Source organism: Eptesicus fuscus, chromosome 6 (genome assembly GCF_027574615.1).
Source record: "Eptesicus fuscus isolate TK198812 chromosome 6, DD_ASM_mEF_20220401, whole genome shotgun sequence".
NCBI lineage: Eukaryota > Metazoa > Chordata > Mammalia > Chiroptera > Vespertilionidae > Eptesicus > Eptesicus fuscus.
In genome coordinates, this window is record NC_072478.1 from 77,965,295 (window position 1) to 77,985,487 (window position 20,193).

General features: G+C 40.8%; 1 protein-coding gene across 7 annotated transcripts in view; it reads right to left on the minus strand.

Moving 5' to 3' along the window:
* Positions 1 to 5,357: 5,357 nt before the first annotated feature.
* The window catches only part of CDC25C (cell division cycle 25C), a 33,564-nt gene continuing 18,728 nt past the window's right edge, over positions 5,358 to 20,193 (minus strand). For 6 of the 7 annotated variants that reach the window (XM_054717891.1, XM_054717889.1, XM_054717890.1 and 3 more), the window contains 7 exons: positions 19,610 to 19,768; positions 13,158 to 13,259; positions 9,766 to 9,828; positions 7,456 to 7,554; positions 6,552 to 6,685; positions 6,072 to 6,183; positions 5,358 to 5,873 (listed from right to left, as the gene is read on the minus strand). In XM_054717891.1, the coding sequence (XP_054573866.1) occupies positions 5,721 to 5,873; positions 6,072 to 6,183; positions 6,552 to 6,685; positions 7,456 to 7,554; positions 9,766 to 9,828; positions 13,158 to 13,259; positions 19,610 to 19,768 (822 nt within the window). In that variant the 3' untranslated portion in view covers positions 5,358 to 5,720. The remainder of the gene's footprint in view (positions 5,874 to 6,071; positions 6,184 to 6,551; positions 6,686 to 7,455; positions 7,555 to 9,765; positions 9,829 to 13,157; positions 13,260 to 19,609; positions 19,769 to 20,193) is intronic. The other variant, XM_054717892.1, reaches the window with a different exon arrangement.

Below are 20,193 nucleotides of genomic sequence, written 5' to 3' on the forward strand. Positions count from 1 at the left end.
CTCTAACCAAGCCGTCTCACTGCCACAGTCCACCTGGCGAAGGGCCAGAAAGGAGGGTACTGAGCAGCACAACATAAACCTCTGAGATTTATTGGCTGCTGCTTCTGAATATGGCCATCCTGCTGTGGCCTCTGGGGGGCATTTGCCAATGTAATCAGCACAGAAAGAGAGTCATTCCAGCCAGGGGTGTAAATCACCCTTCACAAAGCTAGGAGAGAGACATGTGGCCCTAGATAAGGAGAGAGACTGATGTGGCCTCTTGTGCCCTTTCCTCCCTTCTCCTGCCCAGGGGGAGCTGGTTCCTGAGCTGTAATGCACTTTAAATGGAGTTTGTGCTTCTTTTTAATCTATATCTGCCTTGCCAGTCTTACAGAATTGTGAAAGTGAACATCTGGCTACTCAGCTTTTGTACAAGGCCTGTTTTCCCCTCAGGGTGGCCTACCTTTAATGTACCTTTCCCAAGCCCTCCCCTCCATTAAGGTTAGGAAACTGTAGCTGGGGAGCCTATGATAGCCCCCACTCTGGCAACAGTCTCAGAACAGAATTTACAAAACAAAAGGTAACAATTTTAGGCCGAGACCTACAAATCAACAAAGATGTGGTGTGGTCAAGGGGCATCACCTCTGCTGTCCCTCTCCTTCAGCAACAAAGCCAAATCAAGTTGGGGGTAGGTTGGGGAAAGGCATTTGTTCGGGGTGCCTACTGAAAGCGTCTCCTCAATGCTATCCCCATGGAATGGACCAGGAAGGCAGGAACAAGGTCAAACAGGTGGGCTAAGAGCAATGCCCAGTTCTACCTGCAAGAGGCCAGGCTTTTTGTGAGAGTAAATGAGATGCCTGGAGCATATTTCTGGGCACAGGTGGGGCTGGGGTAGTGGTGCAGAGCCTGACACCATTGGGCCTTTAATGAGGATTGATAACCAAACTAGGGGAGGGTTGAGGAAGCCTCTACAAATAAATAGGACTCCAAGACTAATATTAAACACTCTTCTAGCATACCCTTCTCCCCACCAAACATGTCCTCTGTGACTGCCAACACCTGCTAAAGGGCATTGCCGTTGGGAACCTTGTGGAAAATGACAAATGAGACAGTCCTTTCTACAAAGATGATGTTACTCAGCCATCATTCAATCCAATGTCTTTTGAGACAGATTATGGGTCCAGCTTTGTGCCAGATGCAAAAATTATTCAGACACAAACCCTGCCCTGGGAGGAATTGCAACCCACTGATTGGGGCTCCAAGGTCCAAAGACCCTGTACTTTAACTCCACTTTCACTTGTAATCTTGGTTTTCTGCTTTCTATCAAGTCCTCTCTCACTCACTGTTAAGCTTTAATTCCTGCTGATATCCTAACCCAGGATATTAGCAATATAGTGAATAGCTAAGAGCACAAGCTTTACAGACTGCCTAGGTTCAAATGACATTTCTAACACATGCTGGGTGACTTGAGCAGTCATTTGATTTTTCTGTGCTTCAGTTTTTTCATCTGTAAAATTAATAACAGTATCTACTTCATATGTGTGACAATTCTGAGGATTAAATAGTATATATTGAATAAAAGGTTTAACACAGTGCCTGACACATTCCCAGCACTGAGTAAAGTGGTATCATCCTGCCCTAGCTGGTTTGCTCAGTGGATAGAGTGTCGGCCTGTGGACTTAAGGGTCCTGGGTTCGATTCCAGTCAAGGGCACATGCCCAGGTTGCAGGCTGCATTCCCAGCAAAGGGTGTGCAGGAGGCAGCCAATCAATGATTCTCTCTCATCAATGATGTTTCTATCTCTCCCTCTTCCTTCCTCTCTCTTCCCTAAAAATCAATAAAAATATTTTTAAATATTTTTAAAAGTGGCATCATCCCAAGCGGCATACAGAAATTAAACACCTGTGAACTCGACCAGCCCCCATCACCCAACTTGCGGCTTTGGAGCTGGAGACTACACACAATTCTTCCTTTTGCTGAATATACTAGTGAGCCAGGATGGAAACAAAAATAATTGTCTACCTTGTCAGTTTTTTAGAGGGCCAGGCTTGTGTCATATCTGAATATCTCTGGTACTCAGAATTAACAACTTATGATATATGTACGTTTAAAGGAATTGGTGTTGCCCTAGCTGGTTTGGCTCAGTGGATAGAGCGTCGGCCTGTGAACTGAAAGGTCCCAGGTTCGATTCTGGTCAAGGGCACATGCCTGGGTTGTGGGCTTGACCCCCACTTGCAGGAGGCAGCTGATCAATGATTCTCTCTCATCATGGATGTTTCTCTCTCTCCCCCCCCCCCTCTTCCTTCCTCTCTGAAATCAATAAAAATATATTTTTTTAAAAATAAAGGAATTGGTGTTTCCTTAACACTTGTCTGAAAGAGAATCCTATATGTCTCCCACTTTATACCCCTGAGAAGGAAAGAGAAAGGCTCCTTTTTTTGAGAGAGAGAGAGAGAAACATTGATGGGCTGCCTCCTGCACATCCCCTACTGGGGATTGAGCCTCCAACCCGGGTATGTGCCCTGATTGGGAATCGAAACCAGCGACCTCTCAGTGCAGAGGACGAGGATGCTCAAGCAACTGAACCACATGGACCAGGCTGCTCCTCCCTTTAGTTTTCCCATTGATTTTGAGAGAGAGTGGGAGGGAGGCGGGGGAGAGAGAGAGGAGAGGGAGAAACACTGATGTGACAGAGACACATGTGTGACAGAGACAAATGGATTGGTTGCCTCCCACACACACACCCCGACTGGGGGCAGGGATTGGATGTGCAACCCAGGTACAAGCCCTTGTCCGGGAATCAAACCCACAACCCATCGGTGCATAGGCCAACACTCTAACCACCGAGCAACGCCAGCCAGGGCTGCTCCTCCCTTTTTAATGGCAGAGGTCAGCCAGGTCCTAGGTTGAGATTGACAACCAGAAGCAGTTTTTAGCCCAAAAATTTCCATGCTTTTTTGCTTGACTTCATGATGAATACTAGCTGTGCAAGGATAATAGTGCAAAGCTAACCCCCTAAATAGCCTTGTGCTGAGGTCTAGGGGCCAGGGTCATAGTGTCTGCTCTTAGCCTTGCAAGCCTAAGCAATCCTTATGGCCCTGACTTCTCAAGAACCTACAATTGAGGCTTACATATTTAACATGCTACACAATGCCAACTCTAGAAAGGCACTTTGTTCTTTGATGAGGATCTGTTCTTGGATGAAAATCCATTAAGGTACAGCCATACTGACTGGGTTCAAATCCCAACTTCATCATTCACTAGCTGTGTGATCTTAAAATAAGTTAATTTCTTTACCTATAAAACATAATAATCATAATAATCAGTACCTGCCTCAGAATTACTGTGAAAATTAGTTTACATATACACAAGTTCATAAAAACATCTTGCGTGCAATAAGTACCTCCTGAAAATAGCATGAATCAAACCATATAGTACCTATACAGCAGGAGGATGTTACAAAATTTATATGGATTCTGGCTGGTGTGGCTCAATTGGTTGCATATTGTCCCGTGCACTGAAAAGTCACTGGTTTGATTCTTGGTCAGGGCACAGGGCACAGGCCTGGGTTGTAGGTTCGATTCCCCATTGGGGCACATGCAGGAGGCAGCAGGTAGATGTTTTGCTCTCATGTCGATCTTTCTCTCTCTCCCTTCCTCTCTAAAAATAAATAAAATAAACAAATAAAAATTACATGGGAAAATGTTGCCTTTTAGGCAAACATAATTTTTCACAAAGTAGATAATTAAGCCCTAGTTTTTTTGTTTTGTAACTCAGAAATTTCCAATTATTAAGATTACTGAAATGTGAACACATGGGTACCAGTCTCTTCACAGGTGAGGGCTTGGTTCTACCTTTCTGGGAATAACTATCAGGAAATAACCCACTAGGGTAGGTAACGGAGTCAGGGGCCCCTCCTCACAATTGAAAGTGGAGGTGCTTCAAGCAATTTCCTCCTTGGGCTACGAAGAGTTCTTGCTTGGTGGGGGTAAGTGTGTGGGGTGAGGCAGCAGCTTTTCTCTCCTTTTTTTCCTTCACCTCTTCTAGCTCTGAGCTCAAGGGCTCAGGGAGACCAGAGAGGTATTTTCCCTCTGGACAGACAGGCATTTGTTAGGAGTGAAGGATGCAGGCTCCAGTGGCTGGCTTAGAGAATACAACAGTGCCCTCTGCTGTGAGGCATGCACACTACACTCCAGACAAGCATTAGTAAACCTTGAAAAAAATCAGTCCAGCCCTACTTCCACCTGCTTACTTTTAACTAGGGCTGTATCTCATTAAGCAGACAAAAGCCTACTCACCTTAAAAAACTCTAAGAAGGGAAAACCTGGGATATTGATGAAGAATGCCATTTAAAAGGTCTTCCTTGCCCTGGTTGGGTAGTTCAGTTGATTAGAGCTTCATCATGATTTGCCAAAGTTGTAGGTTTGGTCCTTGGTCAGGGCACATACAAGAATCAACCAATGAATGCATAAATAAGTGAAATAACAAATTGATGTTTCTCTCTCTAAAAATAATTTTTAAAAATAAAATAAAAGGTCTTCCTTAAGTCTAACTGATCTTGCTTGGTACTTTATTTTCTCTTATTCCATAAATATAGTGCAAATATCTACTTCCAACCACATTAAATCTACATTTGTATTTTTGAGCTGTGAAATGGAGTGGAGAAAAGAGTTTGGGAAATGGAAAAAGCGTAAACTCCATTGAGACTATAGACAAGGAACCTTTTGAGCCAAACTGAACCTATCACTTGCTATAGAGAATGCCACTCATCTGATTTTCTAAGCCTAGATACCAGAGGGCCGAGTCTAGGAAACACTTTAGTGTAACTCATACCAGGAAATTGTCTTCGGGAAAGGAAAGCCTGGAATATTGCTAAAGAATGCACAGAAGGATTTTAATTCCACAGCAGTGGATCTCAAGCTTTGGTGACCATCAGAATCACCTACAAGGGAGATTTTTAAAACTCAGGTTTCTGGGCCCTAACTCAGAGGTTCTGATTTACTAAGTCTGGAATGGGACCTGAAAATTTGTATTTTAAATAAGTTCAGATGATAGTGATGGTCCAAGGTCTAAACTTTTTTTGTTTTTTAATCTTTTTGTTTTGTTAAACCTTACCTGAGAATATTTTTCTTTTTTATTTTATTTTATTGATTTTAGAGAGGGAGAGGGATAGAGAGATAGAAACATCAACGATGAGAATCACTGATTGGCTGCCTCCTGCACACCCCCCCACTGGGGATCGAGCCCACAACCCAGGCATGTGCCCTTGGCCAGAATCGAACCCGGGAACCTTCAGTCCGCAGGCCGACGCTCTATCAACTAGCTGATCTTGAGAAAAGCACTGTGGTCTTAACTGAATTTGAGACCACAATCACATCTCTCATTCTACAAAGTTTATTTTTCCACTTAATAAAAAGTGAGAAGGGGAAACAAAGAAGGAAAATACAGGGAAAGAAGGTGGGCAACTCTCTTGCATAGCCGGAAGCTCAGGGAGTAAAAGAGCTAGCTGGCTGGCTTATAGTTAGAAAGAGAATGCAAACACTCCCTGAAGCAACACACATCTCAATACAACCCAAGTCTACAGCTTATAGAGTCAGCTCCACCAGCCAGCAACTCTACTGAAACCTAACCAATTCCCAAGATTAGGACTGCATCAGTTTGGCAGCCTGTTGACCTCTTTCTGCCCAGGTTTTCTAGATGATTATCTTTTGGTGACTCCTAAGGAGCCAGCAGCTGATCTATTATCGTAGGTTCACATCCTTCACCAATAAGGCAATCTGCTCCTGCAGCTGCCGCTTCCCTTCCCATGCTTTGCTCTGGCTTCGACATCTCAGTAATTCTGCCTTATGGTCCTGGTGATGCATAGGGCAGTAGCTCTGTGGTTCACATAGCACCTGAAAGAAAAGTCAGGGACAAAGTAAGGGATCATCTATTATTACGCCTACCCAAGAATAATAGAGAAGCTGATGGTAGTAGCTAAGAAGGATCAGCAATTTTTTCTTGGAGGGCCTTGCATGCCTGTGGAGTTGCACCCTAAAGTTGGCTTCCCCAAGTCTAGGCTCCCTCATTGGCCCACATGTTCCATCCTTTACCGTATAGTCTGGAAAGAAGTCTCTGTAGCCCCCTTTGAGGATATACAGCTCTGGGTAGTACAATGCAGGATACTGGTTCAGGGCCCTGTCCTCTTCTCTCAGAGAGCGGCACCTTTAAAGAAAACACAGAGATGGGTGAGGTGAAAAGAAGTAAGGTCAGGATTCCATGGGCCACTCAATGGGGAGGGGGAGAAAGAATAGACTATTGCTAACTCCATAAGGACTTCCAGATCTCATTTTCTTTGCAAAACAAGATCTAAGTAGCACCATTCTTTCTCTTTTCCTCCACTAGTGCCTAATTCCCAATCCTTTTTCTTTCACAGCTCCAAACTTTTGAATTGTAGGAACCCCCTTCTTCACCTCCCTATCATTCTTCAAACCACAGGAGAGAGCATTCATTCATTCAATCTGGGAAGGATCCCTTAAGTCCCAACTCAAGTTCAATTTCTATCACCTGGCCTACCTCGTGTAGATACTCACATTCGGGGGCCCCTCTCTGAGGAGAATTCACAGTGGAACACGATGATTATTCTTTTCTGGGTATCCAAAGGGACAATAGGCATCTTCAGAAAGAAGTTACACAGTTCCTCCTGACTGAACAAGTTTAAGGCGCCCTGTAGAAAAATTTTAACAAGTATTTCCTCAAGGGCCTGTGGACAGTAAAACCAACACTTAGAAATACTTGGGATACCATACTACCTTGGGAAATTTGGGCCAGGAAGGCTAGACCATAAGCACTCTCAAAGAGACCTAACTGTATCTCTGTATCTACCCCCAGGGCCTGGCATAGAGCTTGGTATGTAGTCGTTACTCAATAAATGCTCATAGAACTAAACTGCCTTAAGTATAGTATCAATGTGAGAACTGTCTATGAGCAGTAAAATGTTTGTAAAGTGCCTCTCAGTCCTTGGATGAATGTTTTTATTTCCATGTAAGAGCCCTTGGCTCCTACAGAAAAGAGGGAGATTGGTCCAGGACAGTGGTCGGCAAACGGTGGCTCGCGAGCCACACGCAGCTCTTTGGCCTCTTGAGTGTGGCTCTTCCACAAAATACCACGGCCTGGGTGAGTCTATTTTGAAGAAGTGGCGTTAGAAGAAGTTTAAGTTTAAAGAATTTGGCTCTCAAAAGAAATTTCAATCGTCGTACTGTTGATACTTGGCTCTGTTGACTAATGAGTTTGCCGACCACTGGTCTAGGAGGGAAGGGGAAAGTAAATTGCTCAAAGTATACAGAATTAGAATAGCAGTGAAGACTTACAGCTTTATGTGCTCCAAATGTATGTCTGCCCTGGTTCTAGAGTTCACAGAACCCTTTGCCCACAGACTCTTCTCAAAAAGAGCTATCTCCAACCCTTTCCCTGCTAATATCCCAAATGTAACCTCACCTGGATGTGTCCTCCGAGGTACTCATATGGATAGCGGCAATCGATGATATAAAACTTTTCAATCAGACCCTGGAATTTCCCCAACAGTAAGGCAGCCACCTGCACAGAAACTATGATTGAATACCCTGCTCACTGTCACTCTGAAGGAAAAAAGAGACAGTTTCACAGTTTCTGACTTACACTCCCTTTAGTCACTCAGGATTCCACTGTATGCCTAGCCTCCAAAAGTTCCCCTATTTTGAAATGTGGCAATGGTTCAGCCCCACCCCACATAAAATGGAATAGAAAGTGGCCTTTTTAGAGAACCAAAATAGCTGGTAATGCCAGGATACTGGGAAAACCATATTGAAGCTACTATTCTTGAGGCAGGCATGGCTGGAATCAGTCTTTCAGAAGACACACACAGACTTCTGCAGTGGTACAGGTAGCAGCTAGAGATCCAGATTTTGCAAGAGATAGGAAATGGTTCCCCACCTTCCAACATAAAGGAAGAAAGCAAGCCTTTTAGAAAAGAATATAGAAGAAAAGTTTGACACCCAGAAGACACTTAAGTTGTAGAAGTATAAATTAGTTCATCATTTCCATCACCTGGCCTACCCCATGTGGACACTCACACTGTCAATACATATAAAAATAAGTGTAGCCCTAGCTGGTTTGGCTCAATGGATAGAGCATCGGCCTGCCGAATGAAGGGTCCCGGGTTCGATTCTAGCCAAGGACACATGTCCTGGTTGTGGGCTCAATCCCCAGTAAGGGGGCATGCAAGAGGCAGCCAATCAATGATTCTCTCATCATTGATGTTTCTGTCTATCTCTCTCCTTTCCTCTCTGAATTCAATTAAAAAAAAAAAAATTTAAAAAATAAATGTAATTACACTTTGACTCAGCAATTTCTTTTCTAACAGAAAAGTACCTTAATATGTCGCACAATAATATTCATCTCAGTATTAAGTTATCAAAATATTACAAATAAATATTCAATAATAGGGGTTTGATGCCCTGGCCAGTTTGGTTCAGTGGATAATGTCAGCCTACAAACTGAAGGGTCTGGGTTTGATTCTGGTCAAGGCCCCATTCAGGGTGAATGCGGGAGGCAACCAATCAATGTGTGTCTCTCACACTGATGTTTCTCTCTGTCTCTGCCTCTCCCTTCTACTCTCTCTAAAAAAAATAATTTAAAAAATAATAGAGGTTTGATTAAATTACACGTCAGTGTAACAGAATATTATATAACCATTAAAAGATAATATAGGTCAATCAATTTTTTTTTTAAAAATGTATTTTTATTGAATTCAGAGAGGAAAGGAGAGGGAGAGAGAGAGAGAAAACATCAGTGATGAGAGAATCATTGATTGGCTGCCTACTGAACGCCCCCTACTGGGGATCAAGCCTGCAACTCAGGAATGTGCCCTTAGCTGGGATTGAACCCGGGACCCTTCACTCTGCAGGCCAACACTCTATCCACTGAGCCAAACCAGCTAGGGCAATGTTTTTATTGATATAGAAAGATGCTTACAATGTCTTACTAAGCTAATTGTAACAGTACTAGTTTATCATGATCCTATTATTATAAACAATATGCCAGAATAAAATCTGAAAGGCCACAGAAAAATATTACTAGTGGTTGTCTCTGGTGGGAAGATTATGGGTAGAGTGACCAGATAATAATTGCACAAACTGGGACACTATTTATTTATTTAAAACGTATTTTTATTGATTTTAGAGAGGTAGGGAGAGGGAGAGATAGAAACATCAATGATGAGAGAGAATTATTGATTCGCTGCCTCCTGCACATCCCCCACTAGAGATCAAGCCTGCAACCTGGGCATATGCCCTGACCAGGAATTGAATCCTGACTTCTTGGTTCAGAGGTTGATGCTCAACCACTGAGCCACACTGGCCAGGCACTGGGACACTTTTTAGAGTGAAAGAACAGTGTTAATAATTACTGCACTAGTAGGCATAAATGAAATTGTAACATGTAAACCAGGATGTAAGATCACTCAAATGAAGTGGTTTTTCCTTTTTTCCTTTTGGGGTTTTTGCCTTTTCTTTTTTCTTTTCTTTAATTTTCCTTTCTTGCCTTCTTTCATTTTTTCCTTTCATAAAAATTACATATCACTCATTTAATTAAAAATGAAGATGACAGAAGAATGAGATAAAAGTAAGTTCTTTAACACAGCTTCAGCTGAATAAGGAATCTGTGAACACAGTCAGTGAAAGAAATACAATCGGAAGTGGGGATTTTAGGGACAGAACAGACCAGATGGTAGCTTATGTAACCAGTTACCATCTCCAGAAATCTGCTTACTGTTTCTGGGCTGATGTACTTCAGATCTTGGTGTCGCCCTGACACGGTTGGCAGTGCACATATCTAGAAATACCAAAGAGATGAAATAACAGCAATTTTTCTATAACCAAATTTGAGAAAAAACACACATATATTGTCCTTCTTTCTTTTTAAAAAAATATATTTTTTATTGATTTCAGAGAGGAAGAGACAGAAACATCAACGATGAGAATCACTGGTCAGTTGCCTCCTGCACACCCCACACCAGGGATTGAGCCCACAACCCAGGCATGTCCCTTGACCGGAATCGAACCCAGGACCCTTCAGTCTGCAGGCCAATGCTCTATCCACTGAGCCAAACCAGCTAGGGCTATTGTCCTTCTTTCCAAATGAACTTTAAACCCCAGATGCCTTAAAAAAACAAAAAATACTCCACCAATGGTCTCTATAATGTGCATTCAATTTCTAAAAACTGCAGCAGCAGTTCTATTTCTATCAAAGAAACTAATTAAGAATGTGTATAAAGTTTTAGATGTAGCCGAAATCGGTTAGGCTCAGTGGATAGAGCATCGGCCTGCGGACTGAGGGGTCCCAGGTTCGATTCCGGTCAAGGGCATGTACCTTGGTTGCGGGCACATCCCCAGTAGGGGGTGTGCAAGAGGCAGCTGATCGATGTTTCTCTCTCATCGATGTTTCTAACTCTCTATCCCTCTCTCTTCCTCTCTGTAAAAAATCAATAAAATAAAATGAACAATCCCTCCCCTTCCCCATGATTTAAAAAAAAAAAAAAGTTTTAGATGTAGCTACAACTATGTCCATCCTGGTATACTTCACAAAGAAAAACTATAAAATATTTTAGAATAAGGGATTTATCAAGAAATTATGGGTAGCCAAAATAAGAATAAAATACTGTACTGTTAAAAAAGATGAAGTGGAACTTTTTCTTAAATTGATTTCAGAGAGGAAGGGAGAGGGAGAGAGAGATAGAAACATCAATGATGAGAATCATTGATCTGCTGCCTCCTGCACACCCCCTACTGGGGATCATGTGCCCTTGACCAGAATCAAACCTGGGACCCTTCAGTCTGCAGGCCGACGCTCTATCCACTGAGCCAAACCAGCTAGGGCTAAAGCAGAACTCTTTACTGACATGAAAAAATGTTCCTGATTTAATAAATGAGGAAAAAGAACCCCAACAGATATGATTCTCTCTCAACATTGATGTTTCTATCTCTCTCTCTCCCTCTCCCTTTCTCCCTGAAATAATTTTTTTTTTTAAAGTCTGGAGGGATATACACCAAGATGTTAAAAGCACTTACACTCTGGTTGATAAGATTTGGAGTAGACTGCTGTTTCATTGTTGATTTTCTGTCTGGAAGATCTATCCATTGATGTCAATGGGGTGTTAAAATCCCCTATTATGACTGTACTACTGTCAATCTCTCCTTTTATGTCCATCAAGATTATTTAGGTATTCCTATGTTGGGTGCATAAATGTTTACAAGGGTTATACCCTCTTGTTGGATTGCTCCCTTTATAATTAGGTAGTGTCCTTCTTTGTTTCTTACTATAACTTTGTTTTAAAGTTCATTTTGTTAGTATAAGTATTGCTTATCCCAGGTTTTTTTTTTCCATTTCCATTTGCATGAATATCTTGTTCCATCCCTTAATTTATATGTTTTTTCAATGTATTTTTATTGATTTCAGACAGAAAGTGAGAGGGAGAGATAGAAACATCAATAGCGAGAGAGAATCACTGATCGGCTGCCTCCTGTATGTCCCATATTGGGAATCGAGCCCACAACTCTGGCATGTGTCCTGAACAGGAATTGAATTGTGACTTCCTGGTTACATAGGTCGACGCTCAACCACTAAGCCATGCCGGCCAGGCCATACTTTTAGAGTATTATGCTGGCCAGGCCATACTTTTAGAGCATTATGCTAAGTGAAATAAGCCAGTCCAGAGAAAGACAAATATCTTATGATTTAACTTATGTGTGCAAACTAATGAACAAATAAACTAACAAAATAGAAACAAACTCATAGATACAGAGAACAAACTGACAGCTGTCAGAAGGAAGAGGGTGGGGGAACTGGGTGAAAAGGTGAAGGGAGTAATCAAAACAACAACAACAACCTCATAGACATAGACATAGACATAGACAACAGACAATAGTATGGTGATTACCAGAGGGAAGGGTGGGTAGGGGGAGGTAGAAGAGGCTAAAGGGAGGATAAAGGGTGATGGACGGGGACTTGACTTGGGGTGACGACCACACAATATAATATTCAGACAATGTATTATGGAATTGTACATCTAAAACCTACATAATTTTACTAACCAATGTCACCCCAATAAATTCAATAAAAAAGAAAAATTTATAAAAAACAAGACTAATTTAGTAACTAAAAAGGAGGAAAAAAACTAATTTCAACCAATGTCATTAGCATACTATGATTTTCATATTATTTCAGATGTGAATTCATTCTTTGTATCAAGAGAATTCACAAGTGCCCTCCTAGATGGGTAGCTGAGTTGGTTAGAGAGAGCATCATTCCCATATGCCAAGGTTTGGGGTTCAATCCTCAGTCAGGGCACATACAAGAAGCAGTCAATGAATAAACATATAAGGGGAGCAACAAATCAATGTTTCTCTCCTCCCCCCTTCCTCTTTTTCTCTAAAAATCAATCAATTTATTTTATTTTTTTAAAGAGAGAAAATTCACTAGTGATCTATCTGCTCAAAGCCTAACAAACATCCTGTACCATGGTTTTTCTTAGCAGCGGGGGGGGGGGGGGGGGGGGGGGGGGGGGGGGGGGGGGGGGGAGGAATAAAAACAAAAACAAAAATCACAAAACTAGAATAAATAAAAAAAAAAGGAACAACCTTTTACAAGCAACTAATTTGCTACGTAGAAACAAATATGAGAAAAAATGCCTCTAAGATTTTTAAAAATGGTTTGACATTTTTCTGTTTGGGAATTCTAAAAATCAATTAGCCTGTGCGTGGTTCAGTGGTTGAGCATTGACCTGTGAACTAGGAGTTTATGGTTCCATTTCTGGTCAGAGCACATGCCCGGGTTTCGGGCTCAATCCTCCTTATGGGGCATGCAGGAGGCGGCTGATCAATGATTCTCATCATTGATGTTTCTCTCTCTCTCTCTCTCTCTCCCCTTCCTCTCTGAAATCAATTTTAAAAATGTTTTTTTTAAAAAGAGTAGCCTACAGGACAAAAAGAGAAATGTTTTATTAAGCTAAAGAAAAGGTAATAAAACGAATAGCCTTCAAATGTCCAGGATAGCATGCACCTTTTCTTTTTTTTTTAAACCATACCTAGTGTCCTCTTCAAGCAGAGAAAGAAAGATTCAGACCCCAAATGACTCAAATATAGAAAGGGTGTACCCACACTCACCTTGGAGAAATCACCAGTCAGGTACCCCTGGTTAGAAGCTGCCTCCAGCATCTGAGTGGCATTAATGTCACAGAGAGAGACTGTCTTCTTTAGACCTAAACCCTGAAAACGACAAGATTCCCACACCCTCAATTCTCATGTTAAAAGTTTAAAAAGCAGGGGATGGGAGAAGTAGAGAATCATTAAAAAATTGCATACCCTCTGTTCTAATAAGTCCACCTGTTTTCCTAAAGAAATAAAGATATGCACAAAATACTTGACTATAGCCCTAACCGGTTTGGCTCAGTGGATAGAGCATCGGCCTGCGAACTGAAGGGTCCCAGGTTCGATTTCGGTCAAGGGCATGTACCTTGGTTGCGGGCACTTCCCCAGTGGGAGGTGTGCAGGAGGTGGCTGATTGATGTTTCTCTCTCATTGATGTTTCTAACTCTCTATCCCTCTCCCTTTCTCTCTGTAAAAAATCAATAAAATATATATTTTTTAAAACTTTACTATAAGGATGGATAGAAAAAATTACCAATATATTAAATGCTCAATAACAGGGTCTTGGTTAAATAAATCATGCACCAGATATTATAGATTACTATTATGCAATAAAATATTGTAGATTAATTTCATTGACATAAAAATAAGTTCATGATATCATTAAAAAGGTTCAAAAAATACTTTGTAATACTACTTCAATAAAAGAAAAATTATTGCATAGGAAAGTACCTGGAAGAACATTAAGTGTTGCCCTAACTGGTTTGGCTCAGTGGATAGAGCGTCGGCCTGCAGACTCAAGGGTCCCGGGTTCGATTCCAGTCAAGGGCATGTACCTTGGTTGCGGGCACATCTCCAGTAGGGGGCGTGCAGGAGGCAGCTGATCGATGTTTCTCTCTCATCGATGTTTCTAACTCTCTATCCCTCTCTCTTCCTCTCTGTAAAAAATCAATAAAATATATTTTAAAAAAATAAGTGTTAACAGTGATTATCTATGGACATTGGCAACAGCTTCTTTTTGTTTATTTGCACTTTCTTCACTATCATATACTTATGTTATAAAATAGCCAAATATATTTAGTTGTTGTTTTTTTTTAAAGGAAGGGATTTTTATAAACTGAGAAGGCATCACCATTTCCTCATGGCCTATGCACTCAATACACATAGGCCCACTACTGTCTGCACCAACCTGGTGCTCTTGTCAACGTCATCAACCATCTTCATGTTCCCACATCCAATAGTCACTTCTTTAGCCATATGTCTTTCTGAACCTCACAGAGGCTTCCACTGAGTTGCTAATCCCTTCTTCCTTGGCTTCAATGACAAAATGTCCTAGTTTTTTAATTTAGTTATAATTTGGGGACCCTTATACTAAAAGAACTGTGATGCTTCTACTTCTCTGTTACTCCTTCTCAGTCTTCTTTGTTGGGCCTCCTAGCGCAGTGGTCGGCAAACTCACTAGTCAACAGAGCCAAATATCAACAGTACAACGATTGAAATTTCTTTTGAGAGCCAAATTCTTTAAACTTAAACTTCTTCTAACGCCACTTCTTCAAAATAGACTTGCACAGGCCGTGGTATTTTGTGGAAGCGCCACACTCAAGGGGCCAAAGAGCCGCATGGGGTTCGTGAGCCGCAGTTTGCTGACCATGGTCCTAGCCTATTAAATCTCTAATAGATGTTAGATTCATCAGGGCTAGATACTCATCCTTTTTTATCTCTTCACTCTTGCCATAGGTGTTTTTTTTTAACCCATACTTTTAAATTTCTCCTTTATGCTGATGACTTTCAAATTTCTATCACCAGTCAAGACCTCTGCTCTTACTTCCAGATCTTCACATACCTGCTTAACAATTTTAGAGGGCCTACTAGGTGACATAACAGTGAGTAAGAGAGTAGAAGAGACAGACAAATAAATATACTCTATGTTTGTAAGTAGTGATAAATGCTTTAAGTAAAAAATAAAGAAGAATAAATATATAAAAAAATATTAGGGTTGGAAAGTTAGTCAGGAAAGGCCTTTCTGACAAGGTGACATATGTGGAAAAATGAGACTGAAATGAGTGAGAAAATTATGTGTTGCCTATGGGATCAATGTTCCAGGCTGAAGGAACTACAAATGGAAAGGCCCAGGTGAGAATGGCAAGACCAAGGATGGTCACACTTAGTATGGCATTATTAGCACAAAAACTAATTGAAGCAATACTATAAATCAACTAGACCTAATAGACATCGATAAAACACTGGACCCAACAACAAAAGAATATACATTCTTCTCAAATATGCATGGAACATTCTCCAGGATAGACCATATGCCAGGTCATAAAATAAGCCTCAATACGTTTCAAAAAATTGAAATCATACAAAATATGTTCTCTGACTACAGTGGAATAATTAGCAATTAAAAACAGAAAAAAATCTGGAAAATTCACAAATATGTGGAAATTAAACAACAAACTACTAAATAATCAGTGGATCAACAAAGAAAACAGTAGAAATTAAATAATACTTTAAGATAAATGAAAACGAAGACACAGCCTACCAAAACTTACAGTATGCAGCTAAAGCAGTGATTAGATGAAAATATATAGCTGTCAATGCCTATAATAAAGAAGACCTCGACCTAGCCAGTTTGGCTCAGTGGATAGAGCGTTGGCCTGCAGACTAAAGGGTCCTGGGTTCAATTCTGGTCAAGGGCACATGCCCAGGTTGCGGTCTCCATCCCCCGTAAGGGGGAGTGCAGGAGGCAACCAATCAATGATTCTCTCTCATTATTAGTGTTTCTACCTCTTTCCCCTCTCCCTTCCTCTCTGAAATCAATAAAAATATATTAAAAAGACAAGAAGACCTCAAGTCAATAAGCTAACCTTCCACCAAAGAAGAAACTAAATCTAAAGCAAGTAGAAGGAAGAAATAAAACAGATTAGACCACAATGTAATAGAGAATAGAAAAACAACAGAACCAAAAGTCAGCTGGTCTAGACTGACAAAGAAAAAAAGAGAGAAGACTCAAATTACTAAAATCAGAAATGAAAAGAGGGCATTATAGAAATAATAAGACCATAAGAGAATACTATGATATACCAATAAATGAGAAAACTTAGATTAAATGGTCAAATTCCTAAAGACAAAAACTATTGAAACTAACTCAAGAAAAAAAACAGAAAATCGGACTATACGTACAAAAAGTAAAGACATTGAATTAGTAATTTTAAAACTTCCCACAAAGAAGAACCCAGGTCCAGATGGCTTCACTGGTGAATTGTGCCTAATATATATATATTTTTAAATAAAGAAAAACCAATTCTACACAAACTCTTCCAGAAAATTTAAAAAGATAATTCTTTCCAAATGATGATATCATTACACTAATACCAATACCAAAGACATTCCAAGGAAAACAAAACACTAAATAAAGATCAGCCCTGGACAGTGTGGCTCAGTTGGTTGAGCATCAACCCCATGAATCATGCTTTTTCCAGGTTCCATGCCTGGTCAGGGCACATGCCCAGGGTTGCAGGCTCCATCCTCAGTGGGGGGCGTGCAGGAAGCAGTTGATCAATGTTTCTCTCTCATCAATGATGTTTCTCTCTCTCTCCCTCTAAATATCAATAAAAACATTTTTTTAAAAAAACACCCTAAAGATCAGTACTCTCTGCCCTGGCAGGGTAGCTCAGTTGCTTAGAGCATCGCCCCTATATGCCAGGGTTCAGTCCCTGATAAGGACACATGTAGGAATCAACCTATGAATGAATGCATAAATTGAATGGAATGACAAATCACTATATGTCTGTCTGTCTATCTCTCCCCCTTCCTCTCTCTCTAAAAATCAATAAATAAATTTTATAAAACAAACACAAAAATTCTCAACAAAAGTTTAGCAAATCAAATGTAAAAAATTATATAAAAAGAATATACCCTGACAAAATAAGGTTACCACAGAAATACAAATTTGTGCTAAAACCGGTTTGGCTCAGTGGATAGAGCGTCGGCCTGTGGACTGAAAGGTCCCGGGTTCGATTCCGGTCAAGGGCATGTACCTTGGTTGCTGGCATATCCCCAGTAGGGGGTGTGCAAGAGGCAGCTGGTCGATGTTTCTCTCTCATCGATGTTTCTGACTCTCTATCCCTCTCTCTTCCTCACTGTAATAAATCAATAAAATAAAATAAAAATAAAAAAAGAAATACAAAGTTGTTTTACCATTCAAGAATCAATATATTCACCATATTAACAAGTTAAAAAAGAAAAGCCATATGATTATCATTTATTTATTTATTTCCTCACCCACCCAAAGATATTTTTTCCATTGATTTTTAGAGAGAGGAGAAAGGAGTGGGAGAGTCAGAGAGAAACACAGATGTGAGAAATACACATTGATTGGTTGCCTCCTGCACGCCCCCGACGAGGGCGAGGAGCCTGCAACCAAGGTATGCTCCCTTGACTGGAATGGAACCCGGGACCCTTCAGTTAGATAGGCCAACGCTCTATCCACTAAGCCAAACTGGCTAAGGCCCAGCTATAATAATAAAAGCGCAAAATGCTAATTAGACTGCAAGACCTTCGGGAGGAAGCCGGGGCTGCAAGGGAAGCCCAGGTCCTGGGTGCCTGCTGTCCACCGGAGGGAAGCCCAGGTCCCAGGTGCCAGGGGGAAGCCAGTGCCGGCAGCCAGGGAAGGAGGGCCTACTCTTGCATGAATTTTGTGCATCAGGCCTCTAGTATGACTATCTTAAGAGATGCAAAGTATTTAACAAAATCTAGTATCTGTGCCTCCTAAAATCTCTCAGCAAACTAGGAACAGAAGGGAACTTTCCTCAACCCCATAAGTGGTTATCTCAAGAAATCTATAGCTATCCTGACCAGGTAGCTCAGTTGGTTAGAGCTTCATCCCAATATGACAAGATTGCAGATTTGATCCCCAGTCAGGGCACGTACAAGAATCAAACAATGGCCTGGCTGGAGTGGCTCAGGTTTGATCCCTGGTTGGGGCACATACAGAAAGCAACCTATCAATGTTTCTCACATTGACCTCTCTCTCTCTTTAAGCATGTCCTTGGGTGAGAATTAAAATAAATAAATATATAAAATGTCTCAACTTAAGAACGAAAAAAAAGAATCAACCAATGAAAACATAAATAAGTGGAACAACAAATCAATGTTCTTCTCTTTCTCTCTCCTCTCAAAAAAACAAAAACAAATCTATAGTTAACATCAAAATCAATGGGGAAAAAAACTGGATGCTTTTCCTGTAAGGGTACAAGGCAAGAGGTTCTCAAGAATTTTAAGATTGTAACACCTGAACCCAATAAAAAATAAAATTGAAAGAATATAAAGATTGTAAAGGAGTCCTGATACAAGAGAGAGGGCGGGAGGGCGGGGGGACCATTAATCTAGGAGAGAGGAGGAAATTGATAATACAGGACAGAGTGAAGATATACTGCAGGAGCAGACAAGATGCTTCCATCTGAGTCAGTTTTTGTAGTCTTTACAATGGCTGACAGGACTCGACATGATCTTTCTGTTGCCTGCTCTCTGCCTTCATCTGCCATTCTGCACTTTCTCACTTTGCTCCAGCCATGGCCTACTTGCTGTTCCATGAATATGCCAAGCACACTCCCACCTCAGGAGCACTGCACTTGCTTTACCTTTTGCCTGAAGAATTCATTCTTCCTGATATCTGTTTGTCTGGCCCCCACCGCTTCAGATGTCATTGAAATGTCACTGTCAGAGAGGTCTTCCTCTCTAATCTATGCAACTTATCAATTCCCAATCTCTGCCACCCCAATCCAGATATCCCTATTCTCCTTACCCTGCTTTTTTACCATGGTATTTTTATGATCTGTCATATTATAATGTTATTTGTTTACTTGTCTGTTTCCTCTGGACTAGAATGTAGGCTTTTTGGGTTATTGTGGTCAGCATTGTATCCCCAACATTAAGTGAATGAATTAATAGGTATATTCCATCCATTACCATTATCACTTACGCCAGACTACACTGATGGTAATCTAGTCAAAGTAATAACTAGAACTTCTCACTCAGCAGTTGAGAAGAGTCCCATAGTGACCTGATACCATATCAGTCAGGTGCCATTAGAATATAGAGACCATGTCTTCTCCATCTCTGCAGACCTACCACTTAGTACAGTGACCACAACATATTAGGTAGGCAGTACTGTTCACTTAAGAATGAAAGAATGAGCCCTGGCCGGCTTGGCTCAGTGGATAGAGCATCGGCCTGTGGACTGAAGGGTCCCAGGTTCGATTCCAGCCAAGGGCACATGCCTGGGTTGTGGGCTCAATCCCCAGTGGGGGGTGTGCAGGAGGCAGCCGATCAATGATTCTCTCTCATCATTGATGTTTCTATCTCTCTCTCTCCTTCTCCCTTCCTCTCTGAAATCAATAAAGAATTATATTAAAAAAAAAAAAGAATGAAGGAATGAAAATGCAAAGATACCATCAGAGAGCACTTACCTTGGCCTCTTCTTGATCTTCCAGGGAAAACTCCATCAATTCATCTGAAATCTCCTCTGCCTGGTCTTTTCCTAGTTTTAGATTTTTACCCAATTTTGGAACTATAGTGATGGGACTGCCCAGATACTTCATTTCACTTTCCACCAAGTTTCCATTGTCCTGCCAAGTACATTGACAATATTATAAATTATCCAGGACACTTACAACATATAAAAAATTAACTCAAAGTGAATCAAAGATCTAAACTAAAAGAGCTAAAACTATAAAATTCTTAGAAGAAAACATAGGGGGAAAGCTTCACGACATTGGATTTGGCAATGATTTCTTGGATATGACCCAAAAGCAGACATTTTTCTTTTAAAACTGGATAAACTAAACTTCATTAAAATTTAAATCTTACTTGAAGTATTGGGAAGACTACTTTGTGGAATATATAATTGACCACTATGCTGTATGCCTGAAACTAATACAGAATAATATTGAATGTAAACTGTAATTGAAAAATAAAAAATTAAAATAAATAAAATCCAGTAGAAATTTGTGAAAACAAAAGAATATTGTCAAAAAATGAAAAAGCAACCCAC